The sequence below is a fragment of the Anoplophora glabripennis genome, unplaced genomic scaffold (genome assembly GCF_000390285.2).
Source record: "Anoplophora glabripennis isolate ALB-LARVAE unplaced genomic scaffold, Agla_2.0 scaffold50, whole genome shotgun sequence".
Classification (NCBI taxonomy): Eukaryota; Metazoa; Arthropoda; class Insecta; order Coleoptera; family Cerambycidae; genus Anoplophora; species Anoplophora glabripennis.
Window position 1 is genome coordinate 912,289 of NW_019416330.1, and position 24,459 is coordinate 936,747.

At 31.7% G+C, this 24,459-nt stretch overlaps 2 protein-coding genes across 2 annotated transcripts in view; one reads left to right on the forward strand and one right to left on the reverse strand.

The window, feature by feature from the left end:
• The window catches only part of LOC108914626 (eIF-2-alpha kinase GCN2), a 20,840-nt gene extending 16,226 nt beyond the window's left edge, over positions 1 to 4,614 (forward strand). Inside the window, 1 exon segment of the mRNA XM_023454132.1 lies at positions 4,463 to 4,614. Within this exon segment, the coding sequence (XP_023309900.1) occupies positions 4,463 to 4,589 (127 nt within the window). The 3' untranslated portion in view covers positions 4,590 to 4,614.
• Positions 4,615 to 4,625: 11 nt separating this feature from the next.
• Positions 4,626 to 24,339, reverse strand: LOC108914636 (pre-mRNA-processing factor 39). Its single transcript, XM_018720488.2, has 11 exons — positions 24,152 to 24,339; positions 23,722 to 24,092; positions 20,715 to 21,314; positions 20,484 to 20,621; positions 15,358 to 15,639; positions 15,167 to 15,292; positions 14,339 to 14,613; positions 10,851 to 11,130; positions 8,377 to 8,541; positions 7,596 to 8,266; positions 4,626 to 5,101 (listed from the first exon to the last, which is right to left on the reverse strand). Exons 1-11 carry the CDS (start codon positions 24,177 to 24,179, stop codon positions 4,843 to 4,845), a joined length of 3,195 nt encoding a protein of 1,064 aa, XP_018576004.1. The 5' UTR covers positions 24,180 to 24,339; the 3' UTR covers positions 4,626 to 4,842.
• Positions 24,340 to 24,459: the final 120 nt, after the last annotated feature.

Sequence of the window (24,459 nt, forward strand, 5' to 3'; positions counted from 1 at the left end):
AAATTTTAAATATATGACAAATTAGTGGTAGAAATCATTTATGAATTTTTGTGTTACTTAAAAACTAGTCTGACGTCATAAGGGGCAATTGAACAAGAAGCTAGTAGCGATCCTGTTGCATAATTTTGAAGAAGATGAAAATATATCAAAATTGTCCATCAAACCCTGTTGCCCTGTTTCCTGTTCTTTGAACAAAAGTGACAGTAGTGACACTAGTGACAGCACAGCAGTCTATATTATTAATAAACACAATAAAATCATTAATAAAATATGTTAATCCTTACCTGACTGCTTTTATACCTCTGATTTCGCCAATATTAAAACGGTCGTCTCTTTAAAAATTCAATTCATGATCATAAAAATATCAATTTTCGGTAAAATTTGCGAAGTAGCTTTCACAAATCCCGTTTCACACATTCTGCTTTAATTTTAAGGGAAGGAAGATATTAAATGATTATTACTAAATAATAATTTTACTTAATAAAGGAATTCGAAGATTAAGGAAAATAACTTGTAGACTTGAAAATATTTTATGCGACAATGTCACTGACAGACTGACACTACTGTGTTGACAGAGCATCTTCTTCCTCTAATTTTTTTGCTTTACGCAATTACCTACACATAATTTCACTACAAGGTACCCCTTTATGACGTCACAACCGTTTTGAAATATTATAAAGAAATCAGTTTTAAATAATTATTTTAAAACTGTTCCAACACATTTCTCAATCTCTAAATTGTGCATACACACTAATTAGTACGTGTAGAATTATATTATCTACTTTTTGAAATTTGGTCAACAATCCTATTGGAACAGCTTAATTTGAAAATGTAGTAACTCTTAAAAGCAACAGGGCATGCTGCAGTGCCATGCTAAATGAAAATCGGCCTTAAAAATTTCATATTTGTTGGCCATATTTAGTATTTGGTCAATAAATAAACAAACCTCATATTTCCCATCGCCCAGGTGAAAATCTGTGATATACAAATTAGAGGTTTTATCGTCTACTTTCAGATGCCGTTTTCAGAGTTTAAATCGGACCATTTTTGATAAATCGCCATGTGCAAAAACTGCATCGGACAGAAACCATCTTGCGTTCGATTAAACTACATATTATTATCTGTCATCTTCTGCAAGATTGTTGTTCCAGCAAATGAACCGTTCGGGTCACAAAAAACCATTTTATAGGTTTTTTTATTCTCTACAAAAGTGCTGTAGAGAGTAAAACAAATCCAGTATTATTTAATCCATCATTATTTTTCGAGATGTTATAAAAAAAACTCTTCTGTAATCGATAAATGGTGAAATCACCGCAGATCACATTGCTTAAATTTAAATATTCAAGACTCGATTAATTTACAGCATACATGGGAGAAAGTTAGTATTCCTTGGTAAATATGCTTTATATTTGGCCGAATACGTATGTTTTCCATCACATTTTTGTTCATATTTAAGTTTACAATATTCGGGTAATTTAATACATCAGGCTGTTACAAATTCGCTTCCCACCCTTCACAGGGTCTAACGACACAGTAGTTCAAGAAACATAGAAATCTAAAAAAAAATTAGATAAATTTGGAACAAACACATTGAAGATTCATTTTTCACGACAAAATGTCTGGTTCAGGTTTTGAGGCAGTACAGTATTGGGGGCCATGAAGGCTTGCAAAAAACGTAATAAATTTTTCAGGGTCGTATTTAAAAGAAATGAAGTTGATGGTGGTCCTGGAGAGACGAAACGTTACGTATAAAAATTGATTATGGCATTCGATAGAGGGCAAAAAGTTGCCATGAGAAAATGTTTTTCTTTTTTTAGAAATGTGCCGCGGACATGTCAGCTGGACATGTCGTGAAAAGTGGACATGTCCTGAGGACACTTTTCAAGATTGAAAAGTTGTATGGGCATGCGCGGAATTATTTGTTGTATTTATAATTCCTGCAAAAAATTTTTGAGGTTGATACATGTAAAATTAAAGATATTTAGCCAGTTTCTTGTAATTTTGTTGGTAATTGTTTAACTGAAACTGACATTTTAAAAATATGTCCATATTTTATTATTTTTAGCAAAGTTAACTATTAGTAAATAGTAATCAGTATTTAATACATAAATAGTGACGCTAAAATCAACAGTTTGGTTATATTTTTCTGAATTGAGTAAAAATCATTATAAATGTAACTTCAGCTAAAAAACAATTTTTAAGAATTCCAGTAGGATGGAAAAACATTTAAATAAGTGTATTGGCTGTCCGGGGAAAATTAGAAACCAATTTATAAAAAAGTCTAAAGGTAGGTAAAATATATCGACACATATTCATTAGAAAAAAGTAATATTTTGCTTTGTGTACCCTCAAGCAGTAACCTGTGAAAACATGACGTCACTCATAGGTGCCTTATTAGATTCAAGGTCAAAAGTTCTTTTCCCAACATCTCCAGACATTTCATCGACATGTCCGTAACACTTTTCTGAAAACTGCCCATCTCTATCTTTTTTCAATATCACCTCAAACAAGGCTGGAATGAAACAAAAACGGATTTCCAAACTTTCGGTTTTTTTCAAATATTTCGAAAATTAATTTAGAGGCATAATGTTGGTCCCCGGATTACACAACTTTGCCCCCATTTAAGCTACTTCTTATCTCTTACCATTTCTGAGATCCCTGTAGTGAGAAGCAAATTTGTAACATTTGTATATGAAAAATTTATATTCCTTGGCAAATATTCGATGGCCAAATATGAATGTTTTCCATATTCGAGTATTTATGACTTTAATAAATGAACGGATACATGGATTAACAATTGATATTCCTTCGTATTCAATATACATGGCTGAATGCTTTGTGTCCGACATTAAATTGTATTGTTAGTGTTTTAAGTATTCAATATTTGGGCTATTTAATGCATTTATGTACGAGTATACAGGGTGAGTCATTAATAATGGTACACAGCTTAATGGCAGATTGTTGACGTCAAAATATAGCGATTGAGCCAAACATGTCTTAGTCAAATGTTGCTCCTTTTCGTTCTACAGGGTGTTTAAGTTGAAAAAATATTTTCGATTTTTTGCTATATTTTAAGTATGTATGGACCGATTGTTTTGAAAATTTGTAATTTAACGTTTGTTGAGGTGGCAAATGCGAATATGCAAACAGTGTTGGAGTCACGTCTAGGGGGCGCTAGTTATATTGTCCTATTAAAGTAAAAATATGTCTAACTTTTTGTATTTTACAATTTTGAATTTTTTAACTAGAAATTATTGAACTAAGTTCAGTTTTAAATAAAAAAAGGTATACTTGTTAGTAATCGATAAACTCAACCGTTTTCGAGATGCAGACTTTTTTTGTTTTTGAGATTCGGCGGGAATTAAATTAGAAAATTAGCAGGTCTTGAGATACCAAGCCTTAATTAAGAATTAAGACGAACATTACAGCAACTGAAAACTTTATTCAATGCATTTATTTAAATTTTCTCTGATGTTAAATAAATTTCTATGTCGCTTGATAATATGAACTGATTCTTGAATATTTGTCCACAATTGTTCTTGATTATTAATAATGTCTTTGTAAATTAGAGATTTAAGATAGTTCCAAAAGAAAAATCCAGCAGATATACATTAGGACTACGTACGGGCCAAGGTACATACTTCGCTACCGCGTCCAGTCCAACAGTGCGGAAAATTTCTATTAAGATATTCTTTTACTACTCAAGTATAGTGTGCTGTCAATTTATTATGTCAGTTACTACTTTGGAAAAAATACTTTTTTAATTTAATTCCCGCGAATCTCAAAAACTTAAAATGTCTGTATTTCGAAAACGGTTGAAGTTATCGATTTGTAACAAGTATACATTTTTTATTTAGAATTGAATGTAGTTCGATAATTTCTAGTTAAAAAATTCAAAATTGTAAAATACAAAAAGTTAGACGTTTACATCGATAGGACAGTATAATTAGCGCCCCCTAGATGTGACACCAACACTGTTTGCACATTCGTATTTGCCACCTCAAAAAACGTAAAACTATAAATTTTCAAAACAATCGGTCCATACGTACTTAAAATATAGCAAAATATCGAAAATATTTTTTCAACTTTAACACCTTGTAGAACAAAAAGGAGCAACAATTGACTAAGGCATGTTTGGCTCAATCGCTATATTTTGACGTTAACAATCTGCCATTAAGCTGTGAACCATTATTAATGACTCACCCTGTATATTTCTTGGTAAATATTCGATATATTTGGTCAAATATAAATGTGTCATCTTGATCAAAGGACCACAATAACTTCTCTAGCTTTTTCACATAATTCATCTAGTGTGGAACAGAATAGAAAAGGCCCGAATAATGAGTATCTCCGTTTACAAATAACTAATTTTAGAAATTTGTCTACACAAGTGTGGATCACTGAAATATGTTGTTTTTTAATAACGAAAACACAATAAATTAAAATACAGAATTTATTTCAGGCATCAGAAACATAAAAAATATATCAATGACATTTGTGATGAAATCTACGAGCAGAAAACAAAGAGGACAAGCCCGACAATAGTTTTATTTAGTCTATCAGAAACTTTTTATAAAGTAATTTTGTAAGCATAAAACTAAGGAATAAAAATAAACATATTTTTCTGTACTTACTTTTATTCTATTAAACTAATTACATCAAATTGTTTAAAACTAATGACGAAAATAATTACAAAAATGGATAATATGAAAAATACTTGTTTCCATCCACTCAAGTACAACATAAATTTTCGAATTAACCGACATCCTCCTGACAAACACATTACAATTAATTCTATTCCAAATGTCTTAAAATAAAAATGTTAGTGGCAAGCGGAGCAATCTAATAACCGTAACCGCCACTGTAGCCACCCCATTGATTATAACCCCCGTATCCTCCTTGGGGATATTGCCAATTTTGATACTGGTACTGATCGCCCTGGCCGTACTGCGAATAATTGTACTGACCTTGTTGAGATCCAGAATAAGGGTAAGAAGCCTGGTTGGAAGAAGTCCCATAATTGCCGTAACTTCCATAGGAGCTGGACTGCGATGAAGACTGTACTGTGCTTTTATCCTTTTTATTAGTTGATGGTACATCACTGAAATAATTAAAATCAAATTAGTTTACACTCAACAAAAAAAGAAAGAATGATCTATTCTCCTTTTCCAGTTATTTATTTATTTATAAAGGCTAGTGTTACATACACATAAGTGTTTACACGCGTCCAAAAAAAAAAAAGAATACACATAATGATAGCAATCAACTAACTGTTATAAACAACATATAATTAAAATAAACAGTTAATGTTGATAAGATTATTTCTGTTGCAGTTGAACTGTATTTTAAAAAGATTTTCACAGTAGAAAAACACGGAATTGTATAAGATGAAATGCAGGTTTTTCATTCCAAATTTAACTTTTTGCAAATCAAGTTTCATTTAACCTTCTGTAAATCAAATTCATAAGTTTGCTTAGCAAAGTTAACCTACAAATCAAATTCAACCTTTTGCAAATCAAATTCAACCATTTTCAAGTCAAATTCAGTTAGGGCTGTCAGGTGTCCCGTTTTAGGCGGGATTGTCCCAATTTTATTTGATTTGTCCCGCGTCCTATCTCGCTCTCAATCGGGACGCAAAAATTCCGACTTTCTGTTATGTCGCATAAAGACGTATTTATACAGAGCGCGCTGCTGGAATTTGCACTTTTTAGGTCTTTGCTAGTTTATTTAACTTTTAATTCCCGCGCCACATGGAGACAATTTGCGCCACCACTTACCACCACATAAGTAAGTAGATTTCATTATATTTGTAAATGAAGCAGATGCAGTTTTGGAAACTATGATTAATTATTTAAATGCGTGGTCTAACTATGGTGACACTAGATTAAAATCAATAGAAGTCATGACTTTGGAAAATGATTTTAATTTTGACAAAATTGTAGAAGTTGCCGAGAATTTTGAAATTGCAAGAAATCAGGATTTATTGTTTGAGGAATATTGAAAATTAAAATCTTTCTTGGCTGAACCCGATACCACTATTTAGAAATAATTTAATATAAATAATTTTGTTATGATCAAAAATGGGTGTATTTCCATACAAATAATATATGCCCAAACCTGGAAAAGATTTGCAATTTTGTTTTCTCCTTGCCTCATTCTAATGCCGCGTCTTCAAAACGCGTATTTAACTTTATGAATAAAGTGTGGAGAAAGAAGAGAAACTCCCTGTTAATGAAAACCGTAGAAGCCGAACTAATGGTTAAGTTTAATTTTAAAATGAATTTTTCAATTACCTGAAAACCGAGACAGGAAAAAAAATTTTGCAACTGGCGAAATCTAATGAAAAATATTTGCAATAATTTGTTAGTATGTACAATGTTAAACAATAAAGCAATATACATACTTTGTACAGTAAGCCTTTAATTTAACTTTCCTTCATGCCGACTCAAATGTCCCGCTTTTTAGTGTTGGAAACATGACAGCCTTAAATTCAGTTATTTGCAAATCAAATTCAACCTTCCCCAAATAAAATGCACGTTTGTAATTCAACTGTTTGTAAATCAAATTCATATGTTAGCATAGCAAATTTAACCTACAAATCAAATTCAGCTATTTGTGAATCAACAAATTCAACTTTTTGCAAATCAAATTCAATTTTTTTGCAAACCAAATTCGCCCATTTCTAACTCAAATTTAATTTTTTGCACATCAAAATCAACTATTTGCAAATCAAACTCAACCTTTTGCAAACCAAATTCACTCATTTCTAAATCAAATCCAGATGTTTGCAAATCAAATTCAATCTTTTGCAAGTCAAATTCAATTTTTTGCACATCAAAATCAACTATTTGCCAATCAAACTCAACCGTTTGCAAACCAAATTCACCCATTTCTAAATCAAATTCAGGTATTTGCAAATCAAATTCAGCTATTTCTGAATCAAATACAACTTTTTGCAAGTAAAATTCAATTTTTTGCACATCAAAATCAACTATTTGCGAATCAAGCTCAACCGTTTCCAAACCAAATTCAATCATTTCTAAATCAAATTCAAATGTTTGATTCAGCTATTTCTGAATCAAATTCAACTTTTTGTAAGTCAAAATCAATTTTTGCACATTAAAATCAACTACCTATTTGCAAATTAAACGCAACCTTTTGCAAACCAAATTCACCCATTTTTAAATCAAATTCAATGTTTTGCACATCAAAATTAACTATTTGCAAATCAAACTCAACCTTTTGCAAACCAATTTCACTCATTTCTAAATCAAAATCAACCATTTGCGACTCAAACTCAACCTTTTACAAACCAAATTCACCCATTGCTAAATCAAATTCATAAGTTGAAGAACTAAATTGAACCTTTTGCAAACCAAATGCACTTATTTGCAAATCAAATTCACATGTTTGTAGTTCAAGTACAATCATTTACAGGTTAAATTTGATTTACGAGTGGTTGAATTTGATCTATAAACAGGTGAATTTGGTTTGCAAAAAGTTTTAATTTGGTGTGTAAAATCTACAACATTTAAATATTCACATCAATATTTATAACTCAATGAAACACGCTAATCAACAAATAAATTATTCACCTCTTTGGTTCCTTCTTCTTCATGTTCTCCTTATTCTGTTTGATGAACTTTTGATATTGATCATAAGCAGTTTGTACCGATTGGATGTCCGTTCCGAAGTCTTCTAAGTACTCCAATTTCCTCTGAGCAAACAATACTTTTTGTTCCGAATCTGTTGATTCCTTGTCCAAAAATGAATCAATTATCTCTATTATTTCAGCTTCACCTACGTTCTCCTTCTGTAACGTAAGATCTATGAGTTGCAGGTACAGTCTAGGATTATTTGGATCCTTAGTAATGGCGGTCTTTAGTACTTCCTGGGCCTTTTCTAGATCTTTCAGTACTCTAAGGCAAAATCTGGAATATTTAATGGCTATATTGCTGGATATCATTTTGTTTTTGGAATTGTTAATGTAGTGTTCGTAAAGTTGCATGCACTTCTCGTTTTCACCTCTGCGTCGTTCTAAGTTGATCCTTCGGTAAGCGATTTGAAGTACGTTCGGAACGGATTTTTCTAAATTTACAAGGATTTCGGCCGCCCTGTTCCAGTTGTCCACGCTTTCCTCAAACATGGCCCACTGCAGATGCAAATTGGGCTTCTTTAAATGGTGAATAGTGCAAGCTCGTTCATAAACATCCCTGATTTTGGCCTGCAGTTCAGGATCCTTTAAACCCTCAAGATAATGCACAAACTGAAAGTTATAGTTAACATTAATTAATTTAAATGAAATCATTCAAACATTTTGGAGAAAACGTAACTAAAAATTTCTTGGACAAAACAATTAAATCAAAGAATACATACCTTCATCCAAAATTCCTCATATAAAGCACACGCGATGAGACATCTTTCAAATAAGACAATAATTCTAACCCTATCGCCCTGCTCCGTCTCATAGTCTAAATAATCCTGCCAGTTCTTGAGTTGACATCTTTCCAGGGGCTTAACATGAAAATATGGTCTCTTAATCTAAAAAAGAAAATGCATTTTACAACACTATTATTATTTTGAATACACTCTTCTTCTTTAATTCAGATCAGATGGCCCTTGCGGTGTCAGCAAAGTAATCAGGATTATTTTGTGTGCACATACACAAAATAACCTCTTAGGAAATCATCATTGTGAAATATTCTACAAGTCTGTATAATTAATCTCTATTTCTTGTGCCTTCATTCCCAATGTTATGCATGTAAAGTAATAGTCAGCTCACAGATTGAGAAACATCATACGACCGACTTATCAAGTGTTTTAGAGTTAGTTTAGATCACTTTTTCGATTAGCAAGTATAAACTGTGTTAAATAAGACAATGATGCAAAAATGTAAACTTCTACTCCTGAAGGATATTGTGACAAAATCATTATACGTGCTGGTGTACAGGATCTTATTTTCAGCCCATGGATGCACCACCACAGTACAGTATTTTTATATTTTGGTATAAATTAAAATCCTTGCTGCTGAAATATCAAAATTAATTGTGAAACATTGGTATTTACAATCCGAGATTTGGTTTCCAGAAAGTAACAGCAGAGTTGACATGGCAAGGTTTATCATGGCAACAAAGTTATTAATTACAGAATCGTTTATTGAAAATTAGTTGATTCGACAGACTAATATCAAAAAGCATGATCTAGCTAATTATGACAGTACTGATAATAAAAAATACTGTTCACTTGTGTCAGAGCAGATGATCTCATATACAGGGTGATTCAAAAAAACCGCTGGCCGACTTCTAGGGTAGGTAATACATAAAAAATTAAGACAAAAAGTCTAAATAAACAGGGCGTCAAAGTTGCTGTAAAATTAAACACTGTTTGCAACAATCCCAAAATGCCTGAACATTTCTATTGCAAATTTGCTATGAGTAGTTACCACCTTAAAACCAATGTTTGATGTACTGCTCAAAATTTTATGAGCAGCAGTATTGTAAAGATGGGGTCAACGTTTTAAAAATATTTTCTACGCCACTGCTAATTTTGTCACGGGCACTATTTTCGTGTAAAGTGTTCAATTGTCTATCGAATTGGTCTCTTGCAAAATTTTGATTAAAGCTACAGTTTTTGAGTAATTTAGATTTCAACTAATTTTGTCAGAATGAAATAACGTAAACAATAAACAACAAATTTAAGCATGAAAACGTAATGATAAAAATTGTATAACTGGAAATAATGTAAAATATCAGAGTAGGTTGAAAGGTTTGTTGAATTCGTTGCCGTAATTCATCAATCGAGTTTACTGGAGTTACGTAAATCAGCTCCTTAACATGACCCCAAGTGTGGAAATCCAGAGGATTTAAGTCCGGTGAACGGGCGGGCCACTGGATTGGACGTGGTGGTCCAATCCACCATCTAAGGCATATTAGGGTTATATTTTTAAAAAAGGGTCACATTGACCCCGTCTCTTCTACACTGCTTCTCATCAAACATTAGTCATAAGGTGTCTAATGTTCAGGCATTTTGGAATTATTGCAGACAATGTTTAATTTTACAGAAACTTTGACGCCCTGTATCTCGTTAAGGAGGCATTTGCGACCCTATGTTTATTACGACCTTTTGTTTTAATATTTTATGTATTATCTACCCTAGAAGTTTGTCAGTGGTTTTTTGAATCACCCTAAATATCACAAAAATCACCTATTTCTTGATCGAGGTTTAGAGGTTGGGCAATAATAATAATTAGAAAGGTAAGCAAGTTGGCATTGCCAAACTGACTTCTTGCTTGTGCCTGTGGCACTCGGACCAGCGTGCAGCCATGATGGACAATTTTCTAAAAATGTAAATAGGTAAATGTTCGTTCCCGGCATTCCGTCTTTATTTCAGGGAGAAAATGCAGATTTTCGGTGAGGGCCCTTTTTAAAAAGAGGAAATTACACAAGAAAAACTGAAAAAGTTAACTTCAAAATATGCCTATAAGATAAAGGAAGGACTGAGGGGCCCTCTATGCCACAATATATAAGAATAATAATAAAAACCCAACAAGATCTGCAGTTTCTGAAAAATTGTTTGGCTGGACAAGGCTGTGTTTTTAGACAGAACTGTACAGTAACAGACGTAATATCACTTTCAAACATATTTTTTTATTTTAATTCATTTTTTTGAACATACAAAAAGGTCTCAGTGGTGCTATTCATCTGTTTTGTTATATTCAAATAAATCATCCCGAATATTAAATTACATTGATGTAATTATGTGTTTTTTACAGATTTGTTTCCCCGATTAATAGATAATTGTTTAAAGCTCAGCATACTCAGTGAAAACATAGAAAGAATATTCAAACTTACCCCTTCTTCATAGTTCCACCGTGCTGTGACAGCATTTACAGTGGACTTGTGAATTTTTCTTCTGATAGAGACTATTCTCTCTCTTATGGATTTAGTTTCCTCGTCTGAACTGATAACCTTGGATTGGTCCTCGTCGCCAGGTGGGGCATCTGAATTATCTGTATTCGCGTCTGTCGTGACATCATGCTTTAACATGTGTCTTACCTCTTTGCGAAGTGCCAGAAACTCATCGACTTCCACCACCTTGTTCGGTGGATTTGAGGAAATATGTTCTTGAAAACTGAAATGGTTAGTAATGATTTTGTTAGCAATTTATTGAGATCAAATGTAAAAAAAAACTAATTACATAACAATTTAAAATGTAATGAAGCAGGGTGTATATTAAATGTTGCCTAAAAAATTTACACTCGCAGGTCTTCCAGCTAACTAAAAAAAAATTCCAGATTGATAGTTCCAGATTCCATAGTTTCTGTTTGTTAATCATCACTATTACATATATATTTTTTTCAATATTTCTTATCGTGTAAATATTTGACAAATTTTACAATGATCGCCATAAAATTACATCAAAAAGGGACATTTTTATTTATGACTTTAGAATAAACTATTCTTTCTAATAATTTTTGCTTATCTGAAAACCGAATATGAATGATTATACAGAATGAATCAAATTAGATTATCACTACAGTATTAGAAATATTGAAAAGCTTATATAGCCAAAGTAGTGCAAAATTTAATGATTACTTAGTAACATTCCACGAAAAAAAAATTAACCTGTGAATTTTATAAAAATAGTAAAAATCAAACTATAAATTTTAGTGGTAGCTTCGTTTTATCGTCCGACTAAAAAAGTTCTTGAACCTTCCGATGTAATTTTCTGTTTTTTTCTTTTTTTTAGTCAGTTTTAAATTGAAAAAAAGAAATTTGAAAAAATTCCATGAAAATTTGATGAATTCCGTAGTATGTCCAGACCTATGAAATACTCAAGATACTTCAAGGTTTTCTAGATCCTAATTGTAGGTTTAGATATTTGTAATAAAAATCTGAGCAATGTTGGAATCTTAGGAATGTGCATTTTTATTTTTATAGATTAAATTATAAATAGCCAAAAAATAATTAATGTATACAATACACATATAATAATTATTATTAAATTCACTACTCATTTTATTCAAATGTATTCAAAGGATCATGAAAAATAAGAAAGTGTATAAAACTGTAAAGTCTTTGGTTGGAATATTCTGTGAAAGCTTTACTGATACCGATGACTGAAAAAGATATCAACCTTAAACAATTTTCTCTTCTTAACCTTCCAAATCTTAAACAAATTGGTTATAGGAAGCAACAATCTATAGAATGCCGTAACAACAAATCAAGTTTCAAAGATGAAATATATAAATTTGTAAATGAAACAATAATAATACATATTTAATAGTGAAAGTAATTTTAATGCAATTAATTACTTTCAGTAGATCAAGATATTTCCTAATTTTAAACTGTACAGGGTTCATAGTTCAAAAATAATAAAGAATTCCCCGACTTTTCCAGGTTTACAAACTTAATATAGTTTGAATTATGTACATTTTTTTAACCTAAAGCTAAAGTTAGAAAATAATAAAATAAAGGGGATAGCCACTGCGATGAGTCAAAAAATATATATTTTTTTGCTTTAATTTAAAGTTTATACCTTCAAAAATATATGTATAAAATTTTGAAAATTGACAGTTATAGTCATTTTAGTGAGGCAGGTGTAGACGCCATAAATCATCGGTGCTCTAGGGACAGACAAAGAATTGCGTGCAAAAGGGGCAATAAAATAAAAAACAATGCCAAAAACACCACTGGAGATTTTATAGTAAGAAAAATGGTCCGAAAACTTTAAAACGCATTTAATATCAACCGATTTTGAATTTCTGTTTTTTTTTTTGTTTTATTCGTCTTTGCAATGGCTAAGGTTAAGCATAGCCGATTTTGAAAATTTCGATTATTACTATTTTTTAAAATGCATTGCAAATTTTGAAAATTTGCTATTTTTTTTTTCAAAATTTGGATTGCAAATTTATTATGCAAAATCTATTGAACCAATTTTTTAAAGACCCCAAAAAAATTCCCTAAAAAGTAATTTTTTTAACCCCATTTTTAGCAATTTTTTCGATTTTTACAATAATAATCACGATTCATTCGATTTGTAACTAGTCATATTTTGTAAAAAATTTAAATACAAAAATTTTTTTCCTCTTCCATTTTCGCCTAAAATCAACTGATATATAATTAAATAGTAAGAAAAATTTGAAATTTTTCGAGGTTTTTTAACAAGCCCACATTTTTTTATGTAGAAAAATTTTCATTTCGAGTGATATTTGAAAGCCGAAAAGACAAAAATCTTCATGGATATACGATTCACCCAAATATGGACTTTTTGAAACAAATACCGTCTGGACTATAGGAACTTATGGCCCGCTTGAAGCCCAGATCTCACAACTTTAGATTTTTATCATATCAAAAACATATTTAAACATCCTCTCCACACAGTTGAAGTAACAATTGAAGAGGTGGAGGTAGCAATTGAACACAAAATAAACATTAAAGCACCAAATAAACTTGAACGTGGTTTTGAGTGCATGAAGCGCAAATTAAATTTATGTTTGGAAACCGAAGGTGGTCATTTTGAACATCTATTACAAATTTGATTAATATAATGAGTTTTTGTTAGCTGAGTAAATAACTTTGTATTTATATTAGCATTATAAGGTAAATTAATTTACGTATAATTTATATTTAAATGTTGAAAAAAAAAATTAATAAAACACTGGAACTTTTTGTATTTTATTAACATTATTTTCATTATTTCTGAATGAAAGTGGACATACCTATATTTTTTTAAGGACAACCTTCTTCAATCAAAACATACTTTTTCAATATAGAATGGGATAAAAATATCTTAGAGTATGATTGTTTTTTTGTAAGTAAAAATGTAAAAAAATATTTTTTTCTACTGAAAAATAAACACATTTTGCAGATTAAAGTTCAGTGTTGTTTGTAATGAAATGTAATATGTACTCCACTGGATTATCCTGTCTTTAGGGAATTTTGTGTTAACCACTGCTTCCAGTGTAAGTTTGTTTGCGGTCAAGTGGGACTCGGGCATTTATGAAAACACTACCTACATCTTTTAAAATGTAACTTCACCAAGAAAAATTATAATTCAAATTTGTAACAAAATGTGTTAAGTACATACTTTAATTTTTTTTTACCTAAAATTCTAAAATTTCAAAATTTTGTAGGGGTCCTTTGAAAATTTCTAATCGTGTGAAATTTCACTGCCTCACAACACTATTACTGACAGACGTTTTAAAAGTGAAACAAAACTTTTATTGCACAGGCTTGGCTTTTACAAAAACCAATTTTTTACACTGAAGATGTAAAAAAACTGTCACTTTTGGCACGATCGTTGAAAAAAAAAATATTTATAATCATCGATCACTTACTTATCGAAATGTGTGGTGTAACCTTGGGTGGGAGTGGCCAATAGTCTGTCGTAGATGGCTGTGACCCTCTGCAACCGTTTAGCTTCCGTTTCCCATTTGATGTAGGAATCCCACAACCGGTCCGATCTGAATTCCAAACCGCACGCGGAGAGGGCCCTTTCGAACTGCGACCTAACGTAATCCTCATCATCGGGTCTAGACGTTTTTACGTAAGTAAGGTAGTGGATCCAAAGGTCAACAGACAGCGGAATCGCTTTCAACCCTCGCTCGAATACCTTTTACAATTCACAATTAGAACATATCGATTTAAACACAGATGATGTGTATTACACTGCTCGATAAGGATTAGTGAAATGTTTTCTTGCTAGCAGCAAATAAATACACACCAACTGATTGATATACCTGAAAAAATATCCGTTATATATTAAGTGAGACTGATTTAATATATGAAAAACCTATCACGAGGAAGTATTTGTTTCCTTACATTTGGGGCTGGGATAATACCATCCAGCGATGCAGGTTCGCTGATCTTAGCTCAGTCATGTCTCCGACTCATGGTTGATTTTTACATTATCACTACATTATGCTTTTAAGAAAAGTATTCATTGCATATATATATCAAAGCTATTTGTTTTAAAATATAACATACAACTTAAATAACATATAAATAACATAACAGGTTTACAATAATAGTAATAATATTTGAATTCACTACTGTATAACAATCGGTAAATAGCAGCCACCGGCACGCCGAGCTGTAGGGATTGCAAAATAATTATGTGAGTGAATAAAGCATTCCACGAATCACTACTTCAAAATTATACCAACCTCCTCGCATTTCTTTTTGTTCCCCTTGCGCTTCTCATAATCCGCGTATTTCCTCCAGTAACCGTAGCAATATGGATAGTGGGACAAAAATGCATCGTACGCTTCTCGAGCTGCCTCCATATCGTTCTAAAAAAAAAAAAGAAAAAGAAACAATGTATTTATCAAATTAAACACAAATATTGAGTCGTTACCTCCTGGTCGACATATTGCAACAGGTACGTCCACCCAGTAAAGTCTGTTGGATCATCATTAACGGCTTTCCAATATTTATCTAGCTCTGGCAATTTTTTTGGTTTAGCGGGTTTCTCTTCTTTTTCTTTTTCAGCAACTGATTCAAGAGAGGGTTTTTTTGTCGGTACCTCATTTTCTGAAGTAGGAGAGCCCGGGTCGTAATCACCTTCATCTAATTTCCGTTTAACTCCCTCTTTCTTAGATTCATTTTTTACAGATGGTAATTCATCTTCAGAGACAACCTTGAAAATGATAAATTTACAGGCGAAATTGCATACATAAGATTTATTTGGATATTTTGCCAACGCCTTAAAAATGTAAATGTATTTATTTACTCTCTTAATTTATTTGGACCTCAACACTATGAATTCAATTTCAAATGTAAAAGAATTATATACAGAAATCAATAAGATTTTTGTCAAGAGAGGTCTGTAGTTACAAATCTTGGATTTTACCGTTATATTGAAAACAATAAAAATTAACTGCTAGATCCAAGCAGATTTTAGTAAAATTTTTATAAAATGACAATAGATATTTATTATACAAGGGAAAAAAGTACTAGATTTTAGCTCGAAGTTGTGTTGAGACAAAAAACCGAGAGGTAAAATCTACTTTTTTCCCATGTTTAATACACTATTTTTTTCTGTGATGGGAAAAACAACGATTTAATATTAAAAAAACATTATTACAATATATTAGTCGCTAAAGTTTTAAATTGGTAGGCTGTTATACTTATAGCGACAATTACATCTGCGTTGCTAAGGAAACCTTTAAAGTAATCAAATATCTGTCAATTTAATTCTGTGATTTGATTTAAAAATTGCAAACTTAGTGGTTGTTTAGTAGTTATTTTGAATAATATAAAGTTAAAAAATGTCTGATTCCGAGTTTTCTCCGACTCCACCGGATTTAGTAGAAGCAGCGAAAGTAGCGTCACAAAAATTATTTTAAATATCTACCTTTACTTATGTATACTGTATATATTGGGGAAAAAAGTACTCACTTTTTTCCCGGGGAAAAAGGAAATTTCATAAAAACTGACATTTTGTTACCTGTCAACAGAGATAAAATGTCAAACTTTTGTCCCGTTACAGAAAAAAAGTTTTTTATTTTTAATTAGTGTAGTAAAAACAAAGTAGGTTCTTTATACATGGAGCGCAAATGGCTCCATCTGTAGTGCTGAACTGTGCCCACAGAGGGCGAAACACAATGTTTTAATTGCCACTATTGCGAGAAATAACTACTTCACAGGCTATACGCCTCGACCGGCATTGAATTATACTCGCAACAGCTAGTGCAACAGCTAGGATCTTGTACAATGTATTTCCTTGTCGTGAGAATACGGCCACATAACGGCTGAATCGGTCGTCAGTTGTCTCATCTATGACACACTGATGAGGACTAATAAGTCTGAAACCAGTCTGTGCCTGGTGGGTTAAACTGACGAACGATCCTAACTGTTGCTCTAGGTGTTGCGAGTATAATTCAATATCGGTCGGGGCATATAGCCAGTGGAGTAGTTGTTTCTCGCAACACTGGCAATTAAAAGTAGGTTCTTGTTTATTCAACAAAATTGAGGTGACATGAGGAGTTCGATTCTTGATGTGAGAGAACAGAATGCTCCCTAGGGGACGTTCCCTCATTTCGCTCTACTACTGTTCTATCACAAAATTCATACTGTATGCTCGACACAAACGGATCAAGCCACGAAAGTGAAGAACAAGGAACAATGTTATCAAATGTACTGACCAATCAGAAAGCAGGTGGAATGAAAACTAGTGATCACTAGTCATCAACTAACTAGTCATGAAATAAGTGCTACTTTGTTTAGTGTTATTGTTTCTTGTTTGTCAATTGTCTCTAGAGACAGTCTGGGTTTAGTTTATTCTATATTTCTTTTCTTCTTTCGGATTTTTAGCAGTTCCTCACCTTCATCAAGATTGTTGATTATTTCAACCCACAATACTATATTAGGCAAATTCATGTTATTCTAAGTAAATGTACTAACACAGATGTTATTGCTATAGATACTTAACAACAATCCGTGTACAATCTTATAAGTAAACACAAATTATACGAGCGCTTCCTCGAAGTTCTCGAAGGATATCATCACAAAGTAATAAGTAGAGATATCACAGATAGTCCAGTCGGCAGAGGCCGAAAAGTTACTGTTGGTGACATTTCTTTGATAACTCGGTAATAACTACACAGGAATACTTTAAATGATGAGTACAATAACAGGCTAATTTGCTGACAAAGTATTTTATCAGGAAAAAAGTTATTAACAATTTAATCGTGAAAAAATTTTTTTTTAGTAGTTTTCTAAATAACTCAGCGAGATGTGACTTTGTACAAAAAAATGCTTAGGACATGATTTTGTTCGTAATAAAAATAGCAACAAAATGGCGGTGGTCTGATTACGAAATTTGCAATAACAATGCCGCGAGTTGCTGTAAAAATGTTAATTATAAACTTGTGATAAAACTTTCGAAAACTATAGTTCAATATATATAAAATAATGAAAAAACAGCCGAAAATCAGGAGAGCAAAACTTTTTGTTCTATAAGGTTTTATACATCCATCGGCATCTGAAACTCGAAACTTTGCCAAATTTGTTTGAAGTTTTGCTGACACTTGAAATTTGGTATACACATAGTGTAAATATGCAGAAACCAAAAGCAATTTGCAAAATTCAATTATCTTCATTTTTGCAGCTTTGGTAAGGTTTTATACGTCACCCTAGTTTTATGTCACCGTTTTTTTAATTTTTGGAAAAATATACATGTATATTTATAAAATATTCCATCACGGTAGATTAACCAGCACAATTACCTACAATAATTAAAAAAAAAATTATTTTCTTCGTTTAGATCCTAAGCTACTTAACACTTTGCGCCTGTTAGCCGTAGTCGTACATTATTCAACATATAAAAAAAAATCGTATGTGTGGGGTAAACCTTTAACTTTTCATTTTCAAGCACGAGCCCCGCTCTTCGGCGCTTGTATACTATTAGAAATATGCAATAGTAAATTTAAACAATTGTTTACTTAAAGTTAAAGGTTTACCCCACACGTACGTTTTTGTTTTATGTTGATATGTTGAATAATGTACGAGTACGGCTAACAGGCACAAAATGTTAAGTAGCTTAGGATCTAAACGATGAAAATATATATTTTTTTAAATTGTAGGTAATTGTGCTGGCTAATCTACCGTAATGGAATATTTTATAAATATACATAAATATACGTCCAAAAATTTAAAAAACGGTGACGTATAAAACCTTACCAAAACTGCAAAAATGAAGATACTTGAATTTTGCAAATTGCTTTTGGTTTCTGCATATTTACACTATGTGTGTACCAAATTTCAAGTGTCAGCAAAGCTTCGAACAAATTTGGCATAGTTTCGAGTTTCAGATGCCGATGCCTCATAGAACAAAAAGTTTTGCTCTCCTGATTTTCGGCTTTTTTTCATTTTTGTATATATATTGAACTATAGTTTTCGAAAGTTTTATCACAAGTTTATAATTAACATTTTTACAGCAACTTTAAAAAATTGACGTTTTATACCGTTTTTTCAATCTCACGGCTTTGTTATTACAGATTTCATAATCGAACCACCGCCATTTTGTAGCTATTTTTGTTACGAACAAAATCATGTGCTAAGCATTTTTTCGTACAAAGTCATCCCGCTGAGTTGTTTAAAGAAAACTACTAAAAAAAAAAAAATTTCACTATTAAATTGTTAATAACTTTTTTGCCTGATAAAATACTGTCAGCAAATTATCCTGTTATTGTACTCATCATTTAAAGTAGGCCTGTGTAGTTATTTCCGGGTTATCAAGGTTTGACACAGGCGAACCTCTACCAACTGGACTAAGATAGATTGTGGAATTCGTAATTTGAAGCATGTCATAAAATATGGGATTAGGCTTAACGATCCCTGCCTGTTCTCCCGAAAATATCAGTAGAAGCAACAGGGAACAATTCTTCTATCATTGCTCAATAAAACACCATACAAGAATACTGATTAATGAGTTTTAGAAGAGATTCGCCCCCTTTCTCTCATTCCTTCTACTCCCTATAATTCAAGAATAAAATCCGTGGGGTCCTCCAAAGCTCTTCTTTTTTTTTAAGGCTAGAAATCGAATATTGAGCTTTCTGGTAATAAATATACTGATAAGTTTAATTCATGTTTTGTTAATATTTGCTTATTTTATAAATTACATTGGAATAAAATGACCTCTTAAAATTAAGTTCTTTGTGAAATGAGTTTTAGTTTTTTTTCTTTTTCTATTTATTGGACTGAGCAGTAAGCTTATTTTAGCCTAAAATGGTAATACATAGTTTAAATAACTAGATGATGATGACAGTTACAGTGTACGATAATTCAATTAACAAAGAAATCTAAATAAAAAATTTAGATAAATTTGGAACGAATACACTGAAGATGAATTTTTCGAGATAAAACGTCTGAATCTGGTTCGGGCTGAAGCAGTACAGTATTGGGGATCATGAAGGCTTGCAAGTTGATGATGGTCCTGGAGAGACGAAACGTTACATATAAAAATTGATTATGCCATTCGATAGAGGACAAAAAGTGGCCATGAGAAAGTGTTCTTCTTTTTTCAGTATCACTGCAAGTAAGGCTGAAATGAAACAAAACCGGATTTCCAAAATTTTTTCAAATATTCAAATATTTCGAAAACTAATCATGTTAGCCTTGATTTTTTAGAGGCATAATGTTGGTCCCCTGATTACGCAACTTTGCCCCTATTTAAGCTAGTTTGTATCTCCTACCGTTTTCGAGATCCCTGTAGTGAGAAGCGAATTTGTAACAGCCTGTATACAAACCGTTTTTAATTTATATAATTCCTAAAATTTTAACTTATTGTAGTGTCAACGTTTAATGGGTCAACATATACCTGTATATAACTTTTATATTTTATATAATCGTATTTCCTACGTTTAGTCTAGCGACATATTTTTGTGGCAGATTTCAGGCTTATCGTAATGGGATATCTCCATAAGTTAAATAAATATATATATATTCAACCAAAAAAAAAAAAAGAAAAAAGTTACATACTTCCGTATCTGCTGGCAATTCGGCTCTTTTGGGACCAGGCAATTCTTCATCAGAGACTTCTTCTGCCTCAGGAACTTTAACAACAGGTACTCCTGGCAATTCATCTTCTGATATATTTTCTGCATCTGGATCTCCATTCTAAAAAAATATGTAGAAAGTAAAGTAAACAAGCATTGTATCAATCATGTTTGATGATGTTTATCAATGATGTTTATCAATGAATAAACAAACCTGTTTGCCATCCTTTTCCTTTTTATCTTTAATGGTGTCCTCATTTTCTTCTTCCGTGTCTAAAATGCTTTCTTCCTGATCTTTTGATTTATCTTCCAAAGCATCAAATATTTCCTTGACTTCCATAGCATCTGTATCTTTATCTTCCGTTTTTTGAGAAATTTTACTCTGCTCCTCAGATTTTTTATCACACTGTTCTTTATTTTGTCCTTGAGCCGCAGTTTCTTCTACTTCATCGCTATGTTTCTCAGAATCATAAAAATCTTCATCCAGTAATGTTATTTTGTCATCGCTTTCCATTGCCTCATCCGAGGTTTTGCTCTGTTCTACATCAGATACTTTAATTTGCACTTTTTCAGTTTCCACTTTTTCAGTTTCTGTACTTATTGACTCCAAATTAAGTTTTGTTGAATCATCTGCATCATCTTCATTAGAAGAGTCTGTTTTGTCTTTAACTACATCATTCTGTTCCTCAACCAATGGATTACTTTTTTCTTCATCTATTTCCATTACTGTGTCTTCTGAAATGTCTATCTTTTCTTTTTCGGATGTTTCATTATCTACTTCTGGTGTTTCCAGCATGTCAACATCATTTAAAATCTACATAAGTAAAAAATATGTATATTAGTACATATTATTAGATACACATGACAAGAGGGTCAGTCTGACTATTCACACTGCGCAGAATTTTAAGGAATATTGGGCCATTTGCGACCAGGGAGCGACAAAATCGATCAGATTTAAAAACATAGGCTTCAAAGAGGTAATCTGATAAACTGATATAATAAATGTAATAATATATAATAATTATGATAAATATGTATCTTGTCAAATCTCAAGGTTCAGAACATCAAAATTTGTGGGTAAATGTAAGCCTCATTAGATTTAATATGTAATGGATCTAATGTGTGTTATTAGAAGCAAGTCCAATATATATAGTTAGCTTTAATTTTCTCATGTTCAGAGTTAGAGTTAACTACTTAACAGATTTCCCAAAAATTTATTTGGTTTGGGTTTAGACATCTCTCTAACCTCAATAATGGCAAATCATACTCTCAAGTACCTTAACCGTTAAGCCTACATATATCTCACAAAAATTACATGCATTAAAAAGTAATAAAAATAGATTTATCTAACTTGTAAATTATACCCTTGGATATATCATTCCTAAATTAATAGTTAGTGTTCAGCCACGCTTAAAAGTTATAAAAAGTTAAACTAATAGACCAGTATGACAAAATATACTTAAGGAGGTATATCGGGTTTACTCAAATGCACAGATGTACTTGAAACTTATATAGCGTATTAGCCAGTGCTCCCTCTGCGCGTCATATTTTTTTGAAATTTTTTTTGTATCTACACTTTGAGATATTGTTGTTGAAAGTTGTTCATTTTAACATAGGTTTATATGGCGAAGATGGACGGTGTGGCTCTTTTTTGCCCATAATTGAGAAAAAAATGTAGAAATTGTGAAACAAAACTTTTCCATAGAAAGTATTATCTTATTTTTGATGTAAAACTAATGTAAGTTTTGAACATAGTACAGCTGTATTAATTAGAAACAGAAACCAATAATTGCATTTCTGTCTGACTTGAGGATTAATGTGGCAACGTCGCAATCAGCTGACAGCAAGGAGGGAATACATTTGAAAGACTTGATAAAAACGAAATTGATTTCAAACATATACATTTTTCCTAAATCCCATGTACATTGTTATCAACAATAAATTATCCACAACAGATGATTTTTTGTAATGTTTTTAAAAAACTAGATTAATTAAAAAAGACTAGGAAGCTGTGATATATTTATTGGAATAAAAAATACAGTTGATAAATCCTTTTAATATATTTAATGGTTTATAAAAACATCGTAATCATTACCCAGCAATATTTAGGGTTACATAAAGTTTTCTTTACTTGATTAATATAATTAGTAATACTTGAGATAAAAGCATTTGTACGGAATAACAAAGGAACATAAATATTTCTCAGCAAACTTTATATCTAAAAAATTAGTTATAGTTGCAAAACTTTTGTAACATTACTAAAATAGAGATTAAAAACACGAACAGTGAGTAATAATGTAATTTCTATCACAGAACCTTCAAAATTGCATCCAACATTTTCTTTGACTTGGACGAGAGATGGGCGCGAGTGTCATTTCATTTCTTTAGAACTAAATTAACATAATTCTCGTTGTTTTACCAGTTCACATGATTTACGGATTTTAAATAAAGGATACAAATCTTCGCGAGGATAATACGATATATTTGCTATATATAATAATTATATTGTACAGAATTTATACAATACATTTTTGAACGCGTACGCATCTTTACCTGAACTTGACACGCAATATCTCCAATGTCCGTGGTCTGTAGGTTCGCAGTGTGTACAACTACTAGTTAATTATTAGCGCTGTTGCCACATCTACATAGTCATTATGCGTTTATTAAATATAATTTAAAACTACTTAAAAATGATACTTTTATGTTGTTAATTAGTCAATATGTATGCTATGTGCATATGAGTAGATTTCTTTGCTATATAGATAATGTTTATCGCAAATAATTTCAATAGAATTTAATTTTTTCAAATTGGCAACGGGTTTTAGTCCCATAAGAAAAGCATAGGACCCCCACTGCGCTCCTCACTTTCCTCGGACCCCGATATACCAAATCGGATCAAACCAGGTTGACTTCATTTCTAGCAAAAATTTCAAACCTTAGTTAACCGTGTTAGTAGTTTTCATACATATAATACTTAATATCATAATTAAAAATGAATCATTAACAGAAAATCATTTATGGTAGTTTTGGTACATTACATACTCTAATTTCTGTTTACATTGCACTTCTGACAATCAAAGGTTTAGTACATCGTATTTAACGCTCTACTATTAAGAACACTTGGAAAAAATGATAGATTGAAAGTAGAAAATTGAACAGCAGTAAGAAATTTAAGAATAGATATTAATATTCAAAAAATTATATAAAAGTATACTCACAAAAGTTATATTATCATCATTCTCTTTAATAATTTCACCATTGTTTTTGCCACCATTTAATTCTGAATTTTTTTCACTTTCTTGCTCGGTCTCCTTAGAAGAGCTGTTCACGTTACTTTTATTTTCCAGTGACTCCTCACTTTCCTCAGGGGTTTCCAACAGTTTTTCCTCCAATTCTTTTTCATCTTTGTCTTCAGCACATTCCTCCTTACTTTCAGACTCAGTTTTTTCATCTCTTACAGTCTCTTCTTCATCGTCTGATACTTCAACTTCCATAAGGACAACCTTCTTTCGTGTTCTCCGTGTAGCAGGTTTTGAAGCTGCTTTACTTGGTGGAGTTGATACAACTTTTCCAGAACGTGTCCTTCTTACTAATAACAATGAAAAAATAATATAAAGATAATTAAAAGAAATTAAAAAATTTAGGTACCATTAGTAACAACTTCTTTGTCATCCATTGTAACGTATTCCACCTAATAAAAACTTAAAATAGTGGAGAACTTCTTATCTTTTTAATTAATGAAAATACTGGTACATCAAATAAACCACTGTATTAATTGCAACAACACTAAATGTTAAAAAGACACAACTACAGCAAAACCTCCTTCTTACACTATAAGATGGCCGACTAAAAACATTTTTTTAGCGTTGTGCTGGGCTGGAGTGCGTTCAAGGATCAAGCCATGTTCGAGCAGTAATTAACCAAAAGTTAACTTAGCTGATTTCAGATACAGAGTC